This window comes from Erythranthe guttata, chromosome 11 (genome assembly GCF_056151865.1).
Source record: "Erythranthe guttata isolate IM_541 chromosome 11, IM_541, whole genome shotgun sequence".
Lineage (NCBI taxonomy): Eukaryota > Viridiplantae > Streptophyta > Magnoliopsida > Lamiales > Phrymaceae > Erythranthe > Erythranthe guttata.
In genome coordinates, this window is record NC_142543.1 from 15,864,964 (window position 1) to 15,881,297 (window position 16,334).

The 16,334-nt window shown below is 32.7% G+C and overlaps 2 protein-coding genes across 4 annotated transcripts; both read right to left on the reverse strand.

Moving 5' to 3' along the window:
* Positions 1-4,328: 4,328 nt before the first annotated feature.
* Positions 4,329-5,335, reverse strand: LOC105961133 (uncharacterized). The gene is made up of 2 exons (XM_012985375.2): positions 5,039-5,335; positions 4,329-4,935 (listed from the first exon to the last, which is right to left on the reverse strand). Exons 1-2 carry the CDS (start codon positions 5,312-5,314, stop codon positions 4,426-4,428), a joined length of 786 nt encoding a protein of 261 aa, XP_012840829.1. The 5' UTR covers positions 5,315-5,335; the 3' UTR covers positions 4,329-4,425.
* Positions 5,336-9,701: 4,366 nt separating this feature from the next.
* Positions 9,702-13,847, reverse strand: KAN (Homeodomain-like superfamily protein). Of its 3 annotated transcripts, none has more exons than XM_012985393.2 (5): positions 12,671-13,847; positions 12,340-12,416; positions 11,673-11,718; positions 11,314-11,518; positions 9,702-9,809 (listed from the first exon to the last, which is right to left on the reverse strand). In XM_012985393.2, exons 1-5 carry the CDS (start codon positions 13,515-13,517, stop codon positions 9,737-9,739), a joined length of 1,248 nt encoding a protein of 415 aa, XP_012840847.2. In that variant the 5' UTR covers positions 13,518-13,847; the 3' UTR covers positions 9,702-9,736. The 3 variants fall into 3 exon arrangements, with proteins under 3 accessions (XP_012840847.2, XP_088681604.1, XP_088681603.1); XM_088825478.1 differs by having other exon boundaries at positions 11,314-11,509; positions 12,671-13,841; XM_088825477.1 differs by having other exon boundaries at positions 9,702-9,806; positions 12,671-13,841.
* Between the last annotated feature and the right edge of the window lie 2,487 nt (positions 13,848-16,334).

Below are 16,334 nucleotides of genomic sequence, written 5' to 3' on the forward strand. Positions count from 1 at the left end.
ATGTGATAAAAATAATCTAAGAGGGGTGCAAATTTCGGATTGACTGCTCGTTAATACATTGTTGGATTGTACTGTAGTAAAATCAAATTCAACACGAGGTTCGCGCGAATACGTTGGAACACCAATTTGCCAAACAATGTGACTAACGTTACAACAATTGTTGTGCCTCCAACGTTAACAAACGGCGACTCATGCCCAACAATAAAAGAGATGAAAATTATGTGAAGGCATATGGCTGACATACATGGATCATTGTCAACGAAAATTATGCATGGGTTGTACAAAAATATCCAAATCTTTAGCAACTATTACGTGCTGTGAAATTTAAACATGTGATGTAAAATAAATCTAAATAAATAATTGTATTGTTTACATGTAGAAAGCAATTGCTTATGTTGAAGAATGGTTTGGTGGCCTTCTCTGTTTCATTATTTTGGTTTTCACTGTAGATGGATTCAAATCCCGCATCCGTTATTTGTAGGCAACGATTGTCGGGGTAGAATTTTTACTCATCTTCATCTCATGAGATTTCTACCTTATTCGAAGCGGTATTACAATTGGAAAAGCAACACAATTATTTAACACATATAAATAGTGAAACGGCGATTAAAATTAATATAAATACGCCACTTTTAGCGCAAAAAATCTCTTACTAACAATAGTGTCATACTTGAATAAGTGCAATATAGTGCATATTCAAATTCCTGTAAAAAAATAGCATGTAGAGATATCGAATATTCTTAAATTTAACATTACAACGTCCAACAATAATATCAAAACTTTAGCATATAACAGGTGCTGGAAACGAACATATCCAACACAGGGAATTGTTGGTAAAGTTAAACAAAAATAAATAATTGTGTACGCTGAAGTATGTTTATGTCATGAAAGACAAAAAGAGGGAAAGAAAATAATTTATGTAGGAGGAATAGTTTCCCGAATGATATTTATATAGGGCGCCGGGAGTTGAGATTAACAAATTGAGTTTTGAAGAATGTGGGAAAAATAGCAGTTAAATAAATGAGTTATGGTGATGGGTTTGCACATATGTGATTGGTGGGTAACAAAAAAGTAGAAGAAAGAAATAACAATGTGGGAAAGTGGCTGCCGTAGGGTTTGAAAGATGTGATAAAACTATTCTAAGAGTGGTGCAAATTCGGGACTGACTACCTATTAATACATTGTTGGATTATATTGTAGTGAACTCAGATTCAACACGAGGTTTCCCGCTAAGACGTTGGAACACCAATTTGCCAAACAATACGACTAACGTTACAACAATTGTTGTGCCTCCAACGTTAACAGACAGTGACTCCTTCCGGACAATAAAAGAGATGAACATTATGTGAAGGCATATGGTTAACACACGTGGATCATTGTGAACGGAAATTATGCCTGGGTTGTACAGAAAAATCCAAATCGTTAGCAACTATTATGTGCTGTGACACTTAAACATATGATGTAAAATAAATCTAAATAAATAATCGTATTTTTTACTTGTAGAAAGCAATTATTTACGTTGAAAAATCTTGGTGAGGAAGAAGAGGAGGAATAAAAAAAAAGTGAGCAAGAAGAAGACGAACAAAAAAATTTATGTTTTTCGCTGGAGTTCTTCATCAGTTTAAATAGAGTAAAATTTGTAATGGGGTTGAGATCATGGGGTTCTAACTTTTCCCACGAGGAGTTAGTAAGGAGTTACTGTGGAAAAGGAAAATCTGAAAAAAAATAAAAATATACAACTCTGCAACAAAAAAAAAAAGAAAAAAAAAACGAAAAAGGAATTGGATTGCATGAATATAGGGAATTAGTTGAAGTGGATTATATCAGTACTCAAAAGAATAGGAAAATATTAAAGTATTTTAAATTATGAACCGAACAATTATCATAGTCTTAAATTAGAGAGTTATTAATTGACAAAATTGCCAATAGGTTTACGTTTAGATTTTCATTCAAAATATCTTTCTTTTTAATATAAGATAAATTTTTTAGGGGTCATTACAAATAAGACCATCAATGGGTACTTATTCATATAGAGATCCAGACAAAAAACTCATTTACCAATAAGTCCACACATAGTCCAGATTTTTGTAAAGGACTAAAATAACCCTTCATACTTTAATATGATCCAATTTCATCATTAACTTAATTTAACTTCAATTTGACCCCAAATTTTACAAATTATTAAATTTTGACCCAAAACTTTTTTTTTTTCAAAACTTTTTTTTCACGCCGGATTCCGGCGTTGACTTTTCAAATTTTTTTTAATTATTTTTTTCTCTTCCGGATTTTTTCGCCGGTCTCCGGCGTTGACTTTTTCGATTTTTTTTTTCTTTTCTTTCTTTCTGTAACTTTTTTTTTTCGTTTAAACAGCAATATTGCTGTGATTGACAGTAATATTAACTATATTACTGTTAAACACAGTAAAATTAACTAAACTACAGTTTAACGCAGTAATATTGCTATATTAATCTCTAGCACAGTAATATTAACACAACAAAACTCATTATTACTGAGTAATAGAGTAATAATACTATGTTGACCGTTCAACAAATGTAAACATAATAAAAAGCCAAAAGAATTAATATTATTGTGAGTGACAGTAATATTATTATAACAACAGTAATATTGTCGTCAACCACAGTAATATTACAATAATAAACAGTAATATTATTGCGTTACTCCGTGAATAACTCAAACAAACAAAAAAAATTCAAACAAAATAATAATATTGATGTGATTGACAGCAATATTACTATAATAACAGTAATATTACCGTCAACCACAGTAATATTATTGTGTTTACAGTAATATTACAATAATAGACAGTAATATTATTACGTTACTCTGTGAATAACTAAAACAAAACAAAAAACCCAAAAAAATAATAATACTGATGTTGTTGACAGTAATATTATTGTGTTTACAGTTATTTTAGTGTCAACGACAGTAATATAATTACGTTGACTTGTCAACAAATCAAACAAAATAAAAAAAATAACAAAAAATAAAAATATTACATTAATTTACTGTCAACGGCAAGACAATTACATAAATGTATTATCAACGGCAGTACAATTACGTTAATTAACTGTCATTACAGTACAATTGCGTTAATTTACTGTCAGTGACAACACAACTACGGTCAACGTTTAGCGGCGGACGTAAAAAAAAAACAAAAAAAAAATAATAAAAATAAATAAACTCCAAAAACACTAAAAAAAGTCACGCCGGAGACCGTCGGTCAACGGCGGAAACCGGCGAAAAAATCCGGAACAGAAAAAAAAAATCGAAAAGTCAACGCCGGAATCCGGCGGCAAAAAAAAAAAATTTGAAAAAAAAAAGTTTTGGGTCAAAACTGAATAATCTGTAAAATTTGAGGTTAAATTAAGTTAAGGATGAAATTAGAGCATATTAAAGTATGCTCCAATTTTGAAAAGTCAACGTTGGAGACCGGCGTGACCGCCGGTCAACACTGGAATCCGGCGGCAAACAAAAAAAGATTTTGAAAAAAAAAAGACAAAATTGAATTTTTGTTGTCAAAATTGGATTTTTGTGGACAAAATTGATTAAATTTGGGTTACAATTAATAATTGGGTATAAAGGGTTGAGGGTAATATTGGCATATATACATTGATGTTTCCTTTATTTATAATAAATATTAAAGGGATGGGCTTATTGGTGATAGAGATATAGCCTCTACACCTAGAATAATAAAGATGTTTGGTTGGGGACTTATGTACAAAAACCCCAATTTTTTATTTATGATTCATGTTTATTAAAACTTGTTTTTTAGTTTTTTTATTGAAAGAAACATATCAGTTTATTACCTTTAATACCTATATGTTTACTTCCATTGTTAAAAAAACTCTTTGTATTATTAATGTTTGAAAATACCCCCCTATGATTCTATTTTGTTTAGCAAACTATTTATTATACTCTAAAACCTCATCCATATATTTAGGGAGTCGTGTGCTAAAAAGAATACATCTTACGCATTTTTATAGCAATTCATAATACTTGTTATTCTCTCTTTACGTCTTTACATGTTAGGGATATTAATATTAAATGATGCATTTCACTAACAGATCAAACTTTTGGTTGGGGTGGTCATTCAATATAGTATCAGACATAGACCAAGTAAAAGGGTATGCGAATCCCACAACTACCCATTTCAAATATTTCAAGTAAAGGCAAATATCTCTTATAATTAACTCCCTATTCTAATGCAACCAATTCAAACTAGGGCAAATTACCAAAACCCCCCTGAGGTAAGCCTAAATAACGAAAATCCCCCCCATGTTCTCGTAATTACGAAAACCCCCCTTGACTAACGGTTGACCGAATTTTTTTAACCGAAAACGTGAAATGTCTATTATATCCTTCTGTTAAATATGTGAAAATAAAAGAAAAAAGCTGAAAAAGAAATTATTTTGAGGGTGGAGATTTTGCTGAGCTCCGGCGGGAGTTTTCCGGTGAGTTGCTTCTTGAAGAGGAAGAGCGATTCGAGTTTCGTGAGGTTGCTGAGTTGTTTAGGGATTTGGCCGGAGATATTTGCGTCGGAAATCTCAGATTCCCCAGCTCCGGCGGTATTGCGCCGCCGAGGAAATTTCCGGCGAGGTGGATGAACTCGAGCGATTTGAACGAGCCGTACTCCGGCGGGATTGGACCGCTGAAGTAGCTTCCGGCGAAATTCAGCACTTTGAGAGACTCCACCTGAGAGACGTCGGCCGGTAGGTTTCCGGCGAATCTGTGGCTATCAGTGGCTTGGCCCCGTCTCGCCCGAACATGAATATAATCAGGTTTTTGAACCTCGGAAAATTTGGAGCTTTCCTTCGAACAAGTGTTTCCGGAAGTTTCCATTTCGGTTTTCGCGGTGATCTCCGATTTCTCTTCCTCTGCTTCGACTATGTTTTCGTTGTTTTCTTCGATATCGAACTGAGATTTAAAACACGAACGAAAGAAATAATTAAAATTAAAAAAAAAAAATCAGATCCCATAAATAACATAAGTAGTATTATTATTATTATTATTATGAAACCTGTGCTTTTCTTTTTTCTCTATTGATCAAGCTACTACTGTTGCATTGCCATTCGGGTTTCGGGATTGAGTGGTAAGGGAAGTGGTGAGATAGATCGACGGCGGAGAGGAGGTCCACGTGGCGGGTGTCTTGGTTGTGCCAAGAATTGGTCTGTTCTTGATAGAGGCGGTGGCGGTGGTGGAGTAGGGCGGAGCTCTGCTTTTGCTCCATGAGATTTTTTCCAGAGGAAGAAGAAGATGATGACGTGGATGGTGATGATTGGTGGAGGCGTAACATTAAAATGCTTACAATTACCCCCCTAAGGTTAATTTCGTGTACAAGGGCAAAATTGGTATTATCGGAGGAATATTCGGGAGAATCAAAAAGATTCTATCGAGTCTAACACCGTTAGAGCGATTTGTAAGACGTCTGCATACCTCAGGGGGGTTTTCGTAATTACGAGAACATGGGGGGGATTTTCGTTATTTAGGCTTACCTCAGGGGGGTTTTGGTAATTTGCCCTTCAAACTAAGAGCAACTCCAATGGGGAGATATCAGAATAAAGCATTAAACATTCATTTGATACTTGATATAATACTTTGATACTTCTCGAAAAAAAATTCACTCCAACCACAAATATCAAATAGATTATCAAATTTTAAATATATGAATAATTATATTTTTAAATGCCATATGTCAAATAGTGATAGGTTAATGGGGTGGTTATATTTTTGATACCTCATTTTCCAGGGAGTATTTTCGCACCTCGGGCTGGTTGAGTATCAAAATAATTCTCACTTTAATGCCTCCATTGGAGGAGGATTTTTTAATTTTTGAGTATCAAAGTGGTAATTTTTTAGTTTGATACTTCATTTAGTTCCTCCATTGGAGTTGCTCTAACTTTAATAACTCACCCACTAACCCCTAATCGACAACTACAATGTCGGGTAGCTGGGAGGCTTAGGATTCTGAAAATATATTCGGCAATTTAAATTTGAGACTAGAGTTGTTAAAGTAAAGAGAGCGAATTTAGAAAATGAGAGAATCGAAATGTTTTCCCTACTAACTAATATGAATTTTAATGTTATGTATGTCACACTGGCAATCAGCATTGTGGGATTCAATTTCTATTTTTTCATAATCTTGATCAATTGTTGAGTTCTTGTTCGCTAATTATATTTAATACTCCCTATGTTCAGTATTATTGTCTTTACAAAGAGTTTTTTTTTTTTTTTTTTTCTCAAATTATTCGTCATTTTACATTTATAATGAAACATTGATTGAATTATTTTCAATTTTATCATTTATCATTCATAATTAATTGATTGTAATATAATTAATGTCAAGAAAAAAAAATGGAATCTTAGAAAATATTTTTGAATATTAAAATCATAATCAAATACTTATTTCAATTATGTTTCGAAAAATCCTAAAAATCGGAATCAGGACTTTTAGAATCAAAATGAAAAATATTGTTTCAGAATAAAAAAAAAAAAAAAAAAAATTGGGATCGAATTGGAATCGCAGTGTGATAATGTCAATTCAAATGACAGTGAGTTCCCTGTGGGCACCAGGCTCAGATCCGTTACCCTAACGAACCGTTCAGTCATCATAGTTTACATTTCTCCATCAAAAGAAACGGGGCCACAAAGGCAAGAGATTTCGCCTATTTTTTGTGGGGAAAAAAAAAAGGGATTTCAAATGAAAGAATGAGTGATTGGCGCAATTCGAACTTTTAGATCTTGACCGCAATAATAAGTTTGGGTACTAATTTTTCTATAGGTTGTTATCAATGACAGGTTGTTAAGAGCAACAATTCAAACAATGTTTTTTATAGGGAAATTAGGGACACCCCTAACACATTACAATTACATTTTGATTTTTAGTAAAAGTCCATTGTTTTAATTTTAATTAACATTGGATTTGACATAAATCTAAATATTTAAACATTCCCATCATATCCTTTTTGCATTAAAATATTTAACTCCTCCATCGTTCGATTGGGTATGTCACTCCACCATCGCAGCTCGGTCGGTGCTTGTTTAAAGTAAGAGAAGGAAATTATAATCTCTGAAGAGAATTTTGATTTGCAGCAAATTTATCGGATTTGATCTGGGGATTCTACTGTTTTGAAGGTAACGATCTTGTGCCCGAAATTGGGAAAGAGGAACACAAAACAAGTATCAAGGAAGAATTGGTGGGGCTTTTATTTTTGGGAAAATAAGTGAACCTCGCTCATGTTTTAAAATTGCAGTGGGATAGGTCCAACTTATTTAACAGATGAGGTGTTATTAAAAATAGATGGAATCATTGTTATATTTGCCGTAGAGCCAAGCAGTGCATACATTTCATTGGAGGAAGAGAAGTGTTTTTTCTTCGAATTGCCTTATTGGAAATATAATCTCATACGTCATAATCGTGATGTCATGCATATTGAGAAAATATTAGTGAATTATTGCTTAATTGGTTGTTAAACATTCTTAACAAATATGATGATTTTTACAATGCTAAGGAGGACATTGTAAAGTTAAAAAGTCACTGTCAAACATGTTTGTTCCATTATTTTCCAATCTCGTTCTGAAATTGGGAAAATATCACAGGATGTATGCATATTCTAAGAAGGTTGTTTTCTGATGTTATAGCAAATGTTAAGGTTTATAATGTATGCACTAGTGTAGTCCGTTGTGTTAATGAAGACAAAGTAAGGGGATTGAAAGTGATGAATGTCATGTATTAATGCAACAGTTGCTTCCACTAGCATTTTGTAATGTGGGGTTGCCAAAAAAGATGGCTAGTAGACATCATCGCAAAATTGAATTGAGAATAACGGCGGACTCAAATGTTCGTCGCAGATGTATTAAAAACAATGTAACGGTAAATGCAAAAACGTCTCTAATGTTTGCAACGATAAATTCAAAAATGTCTATAACTGTTGCGGTAAGAACTGCAAAAATGTCGCTAATGTTTGCGACTTCATTGTGTATTTCGCTAATGGATTTATTGTATGTGCGACGGTTAACTCGTTCGTTAGGGGAACCTACTAAAAGCAAATCGATCCTTGTGAATGTGGTACTATAGTTTTGTATATTTGTTGAGTTCTGCTCGGGACGAGCAAAAGTCTAAATTTGGGTGTAATGAGTATATATATATATGATTTTACACTCTATTTCATTACTTTTAGATTTTAATTTGTGCTTGTTATGAGGTATTTTGTTGGTTTTATGTTTATTTTAGTCCAGGTAATTTTTCCATATTGCAGCTGCATGAAGAAAAAATATGGAAACTAAATTTTTCATCAAAATGTGCAAGGAAAACACAAGTTTGGCAAGTCTGGGACCCCTAATAAAGAAATTTATTGTTATTGAATAAACGGTTTTTGTCGGATTTAAAACTTGCGGAGATCTAGAGAAAACACCAAGGAATGGAGAACGAAGAAAAGACGGGAGTCGACAATGAGTTGAAAGTTAAGAAGCTTAATTAATGTTAATTAATGTGAGTTCGATGTGAAACCTAAACAAAAATACCGCAGTAGCGGTGAAACCTGAACATATGTCAAATTGTTTTTAATTTATTCTCATACTATTTATAAAATTGATTTTCTACTTAATTCCTATAAGTAGATATATATAAAAAAAAAAAAAAAACAATAATATGAAATATGAATTAGAAAATCAAATTAGCACATATGATATGAGCTAGCAAAGATTTCTTTTTATTATTATTTTGTGAACACTTGAGCTGCTAGTAAACATAAATCTAGCTAGTAAAAATAAAAAAAATCATGGCCAAGAGGGTAATGAATTTTGTAAGAACACCATGTATATATCATCTTAAAATAATTTTCAAATTTTTTAAAATAAAAAATAAAATAAAAATATAAGCTAAAGAACAACTAAAACAAAAAACAAAGCTAATAGTGAAAAAAGGAACACCACATAGTCCTTAGAGAAACAATAATTACACCTACCATTATTTTTCGATACATAAACATCGTCGTCGTAACAAAATACATAGTTGAATTGTTACATTAGCAAATTGTTGGCAGCCAAAATCCAACTAATTACCCCAATATGTCTAGGGTTTTGGAGATCCTAAGATAGAAACAAAATGTAATAAAAAAAAATTAAGGTAAAAAAAAAATATGTTAAAATATATGAGTGACAAGCCAAGCTGAATTTAACACTTCCAATGAGTTAGAGCTGATGCTGCTTCATCTTCTTCATTGGCAATACCTCTTTATATATGCATATAAATACATATATATATACTTATATTATTATTATTATTTTTTTTCTCGTGCCTTACTTTTCTTGACAAAACGAAGAACCCGAGAAGAAATAAAAACCAAGAATCCAATATTCCGAATGGAGATGTTTAATATCAGCTACTACGTACTCACAAGCTCTCCCTTCACCCCGGCCAGTGTGAAACCGCGAAGCTCGAGTTTTTGTAATATAATTAGACATTATTTAATATTGCTTTTTGGTCCCTTTTCTTCTGCAATTTGTTAATCATGTCATCCAAACATAGAAAGAGATGATTAGTACAATGTAATAGAAAGAAGTGATACAATATTCATTTCATGCATGTACATGACACATATATATATATATATATATATACATGCATCTCTTTCGGTGTTCGAAAACAGAAATTAGTCAATTTTAAGGAATCATTTAATTACCTCATAAGATGTATGTAAATAATTCTCGATTGTTGTCAGGGAAAGGACAATGATCCGATGAGGCCATGCGATTCTCCAGCGTTGGTTTGTAACCAACCCTCTCGGCTACTGTGGGAAAGAATTCTTGTTAGAACATAGCAATTAAAAACGTGACAATCAAAATATAGTGCTGGGATATATGGTTGCATAATATGAAAATTCTTACAATTAATTACATATTATTTTTTAAATTAAATTACGAAAGCTAGTTAGCGTTGTAATTGACCTATATATATTAATACTAGATACACACATTAGTCGAAGAATTGTTACTTTTGATTACTATCCATGCCATAATATCGAAAACAAAACGAAAACATTATAGATGAACAAATAATTAACGTGATGCCTCTAGTATAGCTAGGTCAAAATATGATGCTTGCTTTATAAGCCAGTACGTAGATAATTGTGTGCCGCGTAGTTTGACAATTTAAAACTTCAAACTTATAGAAAAAAGAAAAGATGAATGATTTTGGACGGAAGAAATGACAAAGAAGAGTCGAACCACAGTACAATGTCGATTATACATATTTTATCCTCGCTCTCTCTCTCTCTCTCTCTCTCTCTCTCTCTCTCTCTCTCTCTCTCTCTCTCTCTCTCTATATATATATATATATATATATATATATATATATATATATATATATATATATATATATATATATATATATAATCGAGCTCGAGCTCGAGCTCGAGCTAGCAAGCTTAATTTGCTTATCGTTTATGTTAAAGAATCAAGCTCAAATGAGCTATTAACCATCAAATTTGAATCGAGTACAAAGTAGTATGGTTTGATTTTCAGACCTACGTCAGATAATTGATATATAGTATCAAGAAAAGGCAAAATCAATATCTATACAACTTTAAGAAAAGGAGATCACTTAAAGTCAAGAAAACTGCTCATTCATTCTTTGGTGGTATATATATATATAGTCTACATGGGATATAAATTAATTCCTCGTGAAGAGAATAAGAACAAGGTTTTTTAACTTTTAAGAATTAAATATGTAATTAACATCATTAAAAAATTCAAATTTATTATATTCCAAGGAGAGAAAAGAAAAGAAAAAGTGTATGTGTGTGTATATATATATATATAAGAGTGTGTGGAATTGCTTTCTATTGTACTAATTTTGGCTTTTTCATTGTGTTTCCATGTCTTTTTTCTTAGTACCCCATATCTCAGGTGAAAATCTTCCAAAAAAATTAAATAAAATATATATTAAAATAAATAAAAGGAAAAGCAAAAGCTCCCACAAGAACCCTTTAATTTTATTCTTAAAAAATAAAGTGAAAAAATGGTGGCCGTGAGTTCTGCAGTTCTGAGTTTCAGGTACCATGCAAAAAGAAAAGGCACTAAATAATAAAAAAAAAAAAAAAAAAAGAATTAATTATTATTATTATTCCCAAATCACATGATATATCAATATCTAGCTAGTACGTGGGCATTCTATATATATTTATCTACATATATACATATACTTTTCATACATATATATATATATATATATATATATATGTGTGTGTACGTGTGTGTATGTATGCACGTGTGTGTGTGTGTGTTTTTATTTACCTTGAAGAGTTGCTCCACAAAGTAGGAGTGGTGGAAGGGTTAATTAGATGATGATGATCAGGTTGTTGTTGAAAAGATCCGACGACAGAAGAATTATTATTATTATTATTATTATGATCCATGAATTGCCTCAACCCGACCCGTTCACCGACACTACTACTCCCTATTGTCGACAAATCGTCTTCGCCCGACCCGTCTGAATGCCCTTCAATTCATTCATTCATCACAAAATTAAAAATCTCATCATTATAATTTTTTTATTTTTTATTTTATAAGAGACCTCCAATTTATTACTTCAAAATTGATTAACTGATCAGAGATGTTTGCAATAATCCAAATTATATATAATATTTATGTACCTGAAGAAGCTGCTGGCTTGTCAGTTGTTTTAATAGTTCGATACATCTGCAATATTAAGTCACCATTTTCAATTTAATTAACACATAATAATAAGAGATCGATAATTACACGTAATAATGAGGTAATTAAAAAAATATATATAACAAGAAAAAATTATATAGAGGTATACATATGTATATAGTATGTAAACCTAGTGCTACTGTGTGTGAGGAGAGAGAGAGGAGAGAGAGAGAGAGAGAGAGTAGTTGTAAATGTTCTTCTTGTTCTGAAACGCACACATACACACACATGTCTTTGGATTCATCATTAATTAATCACGAGGTTGATGTTTTGATAAAAAAAATATTAAAAAATATATTAAATCTAACATATTATTATTGAATAATGATGACTTTCTCTCTCTGACTTTCTTTCTCTCACATGAATTCTCCCTCTCTCTCTCTCTCTCACATATTTTCATTCAGACAGACTCTGCCGTCTGTGCATTCATCGGCTACTGTGCCGGAGAAATTAACGGAGTCCACACGCAGAGAGAGACATAAACAAAATTAAGAGTACATATACACACACATATACATACACATATACATACAGATATTTGTGTATCTATATGTTTGACTAGAGAGAGAAGATGTTTTTTGGGAGGGGAGGGTAAAGAAAGGGTACCTGTAAATGGCTTTTGACGTGAGCAAGAGTGAGATCTTTGACATCCATTAGCTCCAGTACTGACTTTGGCGTAGCCCCTAAATTTTCCATCATTACTCTTATTAGTTTTTTAATTCATTCCAAATTTAACATTATTCAATCTCTAATTAATTTAATTTTTTTCACCAAAAAAAAAATATGCGTTCTAATAAATCTAATAAACAAGAATGAATAAAAATCTACACCCAATAATCCAAAAACAAGCAAAAAAACACAAACATATATATAAATATATAGAGAGAGAATGTAGAGAGAGAGAGAGAGAGAATAATATTGAATATAAATAAATTACTTTCATGGCCGCCGAGAAGCTCAACTGCATGAACAAAGCGGCTGTGGAGAGTACTCGTCCACCTCATTCTTGGAGCCCTCATACTCCGTTTCGCCGGAATCTTCGGAAGGAATCTTGATCTCATTATCCCATGATGCTCGTGGCTGGGCCCCACACCACCGTACTGGTTGTGATGGTTGTAGTTGTGGTGGTGGCCGTGAACCTGGTACCCGCCGCCCGACGACGACGACAGCCCATTATACCTACCAACGCCGCCGCCTCGGTAGGCGGCGGCGGCGGAGGCGGAGGAGGGAGGAGCATTACTACTAGGTCCCAGATTCAGCAATGGCATATGGTGATCCAAGCCACCGGCGAACCGCAACCTCGGATCCTTGTCCACGTGTCCCAAGAACGGGAACGGACGGTTGGGATAGACCGGGATGCCCTTGATCGGCCTCAGACCGTCGGATGCTGCTGCATCAAGCAAAGTAGTACGGTTGTTGATTTGGGTTTGGTGGTAGATATGGTGATAAGGGTTTTGCGGCGGCGGCCGTTCTTCTTCTTCTTCTACTTCTCCCTCTTCTTCTTGACGGCGGTGGTGGTGGTGGTGGTGAAGATGGGTTCTTCCTCTTCCGCCATTAAAGCTATTTCCAAGGTCGATTTCGTTAGCTGGGTGGGCTAAGGAGAGCTCGGTGAAGGAGTTGTTGTTCTTCGGAGTCGAAAGATCGAACCTCGAAACGACGTCGTTTCTCGATATTCTTGTTGAGGCAGATGAATCGCAGTTTGGTGGGCTAATGTGTAGAGAGAGATCAGGTAATACTGCTGCCTTCTTTGAGGTTGGTTCTAAATAAATCCCTTCCAAGGGCATTTTTTTTTTTGCTTTTTTCTCTCTCTAGTTCTTGTTCTTGTTTCTCTCACTAGAATCAAGAAGTGTTTTTTTTTCTTCTCTCTAGAAAATTTCTTGCAACACACAAACACACACACAACACCAAGAAAACCTTAATTTTGATGTATGTAAAGATGATGATGGCTGGAGCTAAACTTTTTTTTTTTTTTTTGTGGGAGGAATTATTATTGAATTTTTTTCCTTGTAAGAGAAAAAAAAAAAGAAAAGAAAAAGATGTGAAAAGACTGGTTCTATATATGCTTCATAAAGGTGAAGGAGTATTGAGAACTCTTTTTACCCTCTCTTGAAAATGGAGATGGTTCAGAAAGAAAGAAGTAGATATGCTGAGTTTTTTGGGGGGGGGGGGGGGGGGGGGGGGGGGGGGGAGGGGTAGGGGGGGTGTGGGTGGGGATATTTGGTGTATGGTTTAATTCCTCGACAGTATATCTTGGAAAATGACACTAGAACGAGGCCTTCTCCTCTCACTCACTAGTCAAAAAAAAATTATTAGAAAAAAAAATTTCACAAACATGGCATAATTTGGTGGAGTAATAAAAAAGTTAAAACTCGCTGATAGGATTTATAGATCGAGTTTGTCACACATAGTTAGTTAAGTTTACTAGTGGTTTTATATCTTCGTTCCATTCATTTGTTAGCTATATATTACACGAGTACAAAGTTTATCCAATGCAGCTTTAATGATTTTACTTCTCGATCTAGTCAAAAAAATATATATAAATAAAAAATGCATTTTGTAACACAAATATTAGTTACGTTTACTAGTAATTTTACATCTTCGTTTCATTCATTTGTTAGCTATTACACGAGTACAAAGTTTATCCAGTATAGTTTTAATGGTTTTACTTCTCGATCTAGTAAAAAATATATATATATATAAATAAAAATGTTTTTGTAACACAAATATTAGTTAAGTTTACTAGCGTAGTTTTACATCTTGGTTTCATTTGTTAGCTATTGCGCGAGTACAAAGTTTATCCAGTGTAGTTTTAATGGTTTTATTTCTCTTGTCAAAAATAAAAAATTAAAATAAATAAATAAAATGCATTTTGTAGCACAAATGGATATATGGTCACTTTATAATTTCCTTCCCCGTAGACGACGGGTTAAAATTCTTCAAACAGAAAGTTAACCCTCTTCTGTGATACCTTTCCCCCCTCCCCACCCTCTTCGCTTCTTTCTCTCTCTCTCTCACACACAAACACACATATAGATAGAGAGAGAAAGAGAGAAATACGTACAATACACAATTATATATTTGTTTTATCATTAACAAGTGGAGAGATGTATAATTAGATTTCTTTGCATGTATTTGTAGTTTTCGGTCAAACAATTATTTTTTATTTTTATTTTTTTCTGGGTTTTTCTTGTAATTAATTTTAGATGACTTGATTTGGATATTTTGGATAATGTTATTAAGTATTGGATTCTTTCTTTTAGATTTCAAAAACATCTTAATGCATGGGGCACAAACTATATTATAAGGTATAGCTCACACATAAATCATATTAACTGGATTTGATAATTTTTTTTTAATGAAGTAACACGCAGCCGACCATATAGATGCACTGGGTAAATATACACTCTCGTTTAATACCTTGTAAATTATACGGAAGACGTAAATCATACTAGGTTAACCTTGTGTAACAAGCTCAACCTAGCGCCTATTGACAAGGGAATTAACTATATTATATACTCATTCATTAATTAACCGGTTAATAATCCCTCAATCAACAATAACAATATCCTAATTTGTAATCTTAGATATTGTAGCTACTAATTTTATTAGAAGATAACATTTGATTGCAGACTTTAGTTGTTTTTTTTTACTGCGCGCGAGTCATATTGAATTTTGTCAACCAAATATGTTACTGGACCCTATTATTAATTTAATAAGACGGAACACATAGTGGCTAAACCAGAACGAATCTTGAGTTTAATTATTTTTTCCCCCGAAAAAGCTAAAAATAAAATAAAATTGTTATATCTCGTATTTTATGAGACACATATATCTGAACGGCAAGCACATACATAAAAGGAATTTCTTAAATATATACAATTAAAATTAATTAATGATACACAAATAGCATGCATACCTAATCTTATGGTGTATAAAATGCAGATGATATAACTATAATATGATACTCCCTTCCTTCCTAAATAATAGTCGTTACATATTTGCACAAATCTTAAGAAAACTCAATAAATATGTCTTGATTGTAGGATATTGAAATATATATTATTAGACCAAAATGCCCTTATTTAGTGCAGATAGAGTGTTGAAGGGTTAATAAAGGTATAATTACAAAATATGGAATTCTAAAGTGACAGATATTGTGAAACGAAGGAAAATATATAACTAGTACGTTTAAAACGATTAAACAAACTTAAATAAATGAAAGGTCAAATACTGAATATACATATAATATGATGTGTGTGTGTGTATATATATATACAAACAAATATACGAAGATAAGAGTACAAATTAAAGTATAGTGATTGACTGGAGCTAGAGATCTGCAAAGTGTTGTTTGTTTGGTAGTGTAATTGTTAAGCAAAAACCGAAAATAAACAAACCCACATTACCTTCTAATTCCCTTTTCATACTCCCAAATATTCTCTTCTAATCTTTCATCAACAACTTTGTCTGGGCATCTTGGCTTTTATTACCCTCATTGACTCCATTCCCCCAAGTCATAATATAATTAGGGATCTTATTATTATTATTATTTAAAAAAAATTAATTAGTTTCAAAACCCTAGGCTGAATCAAAGAATTGTA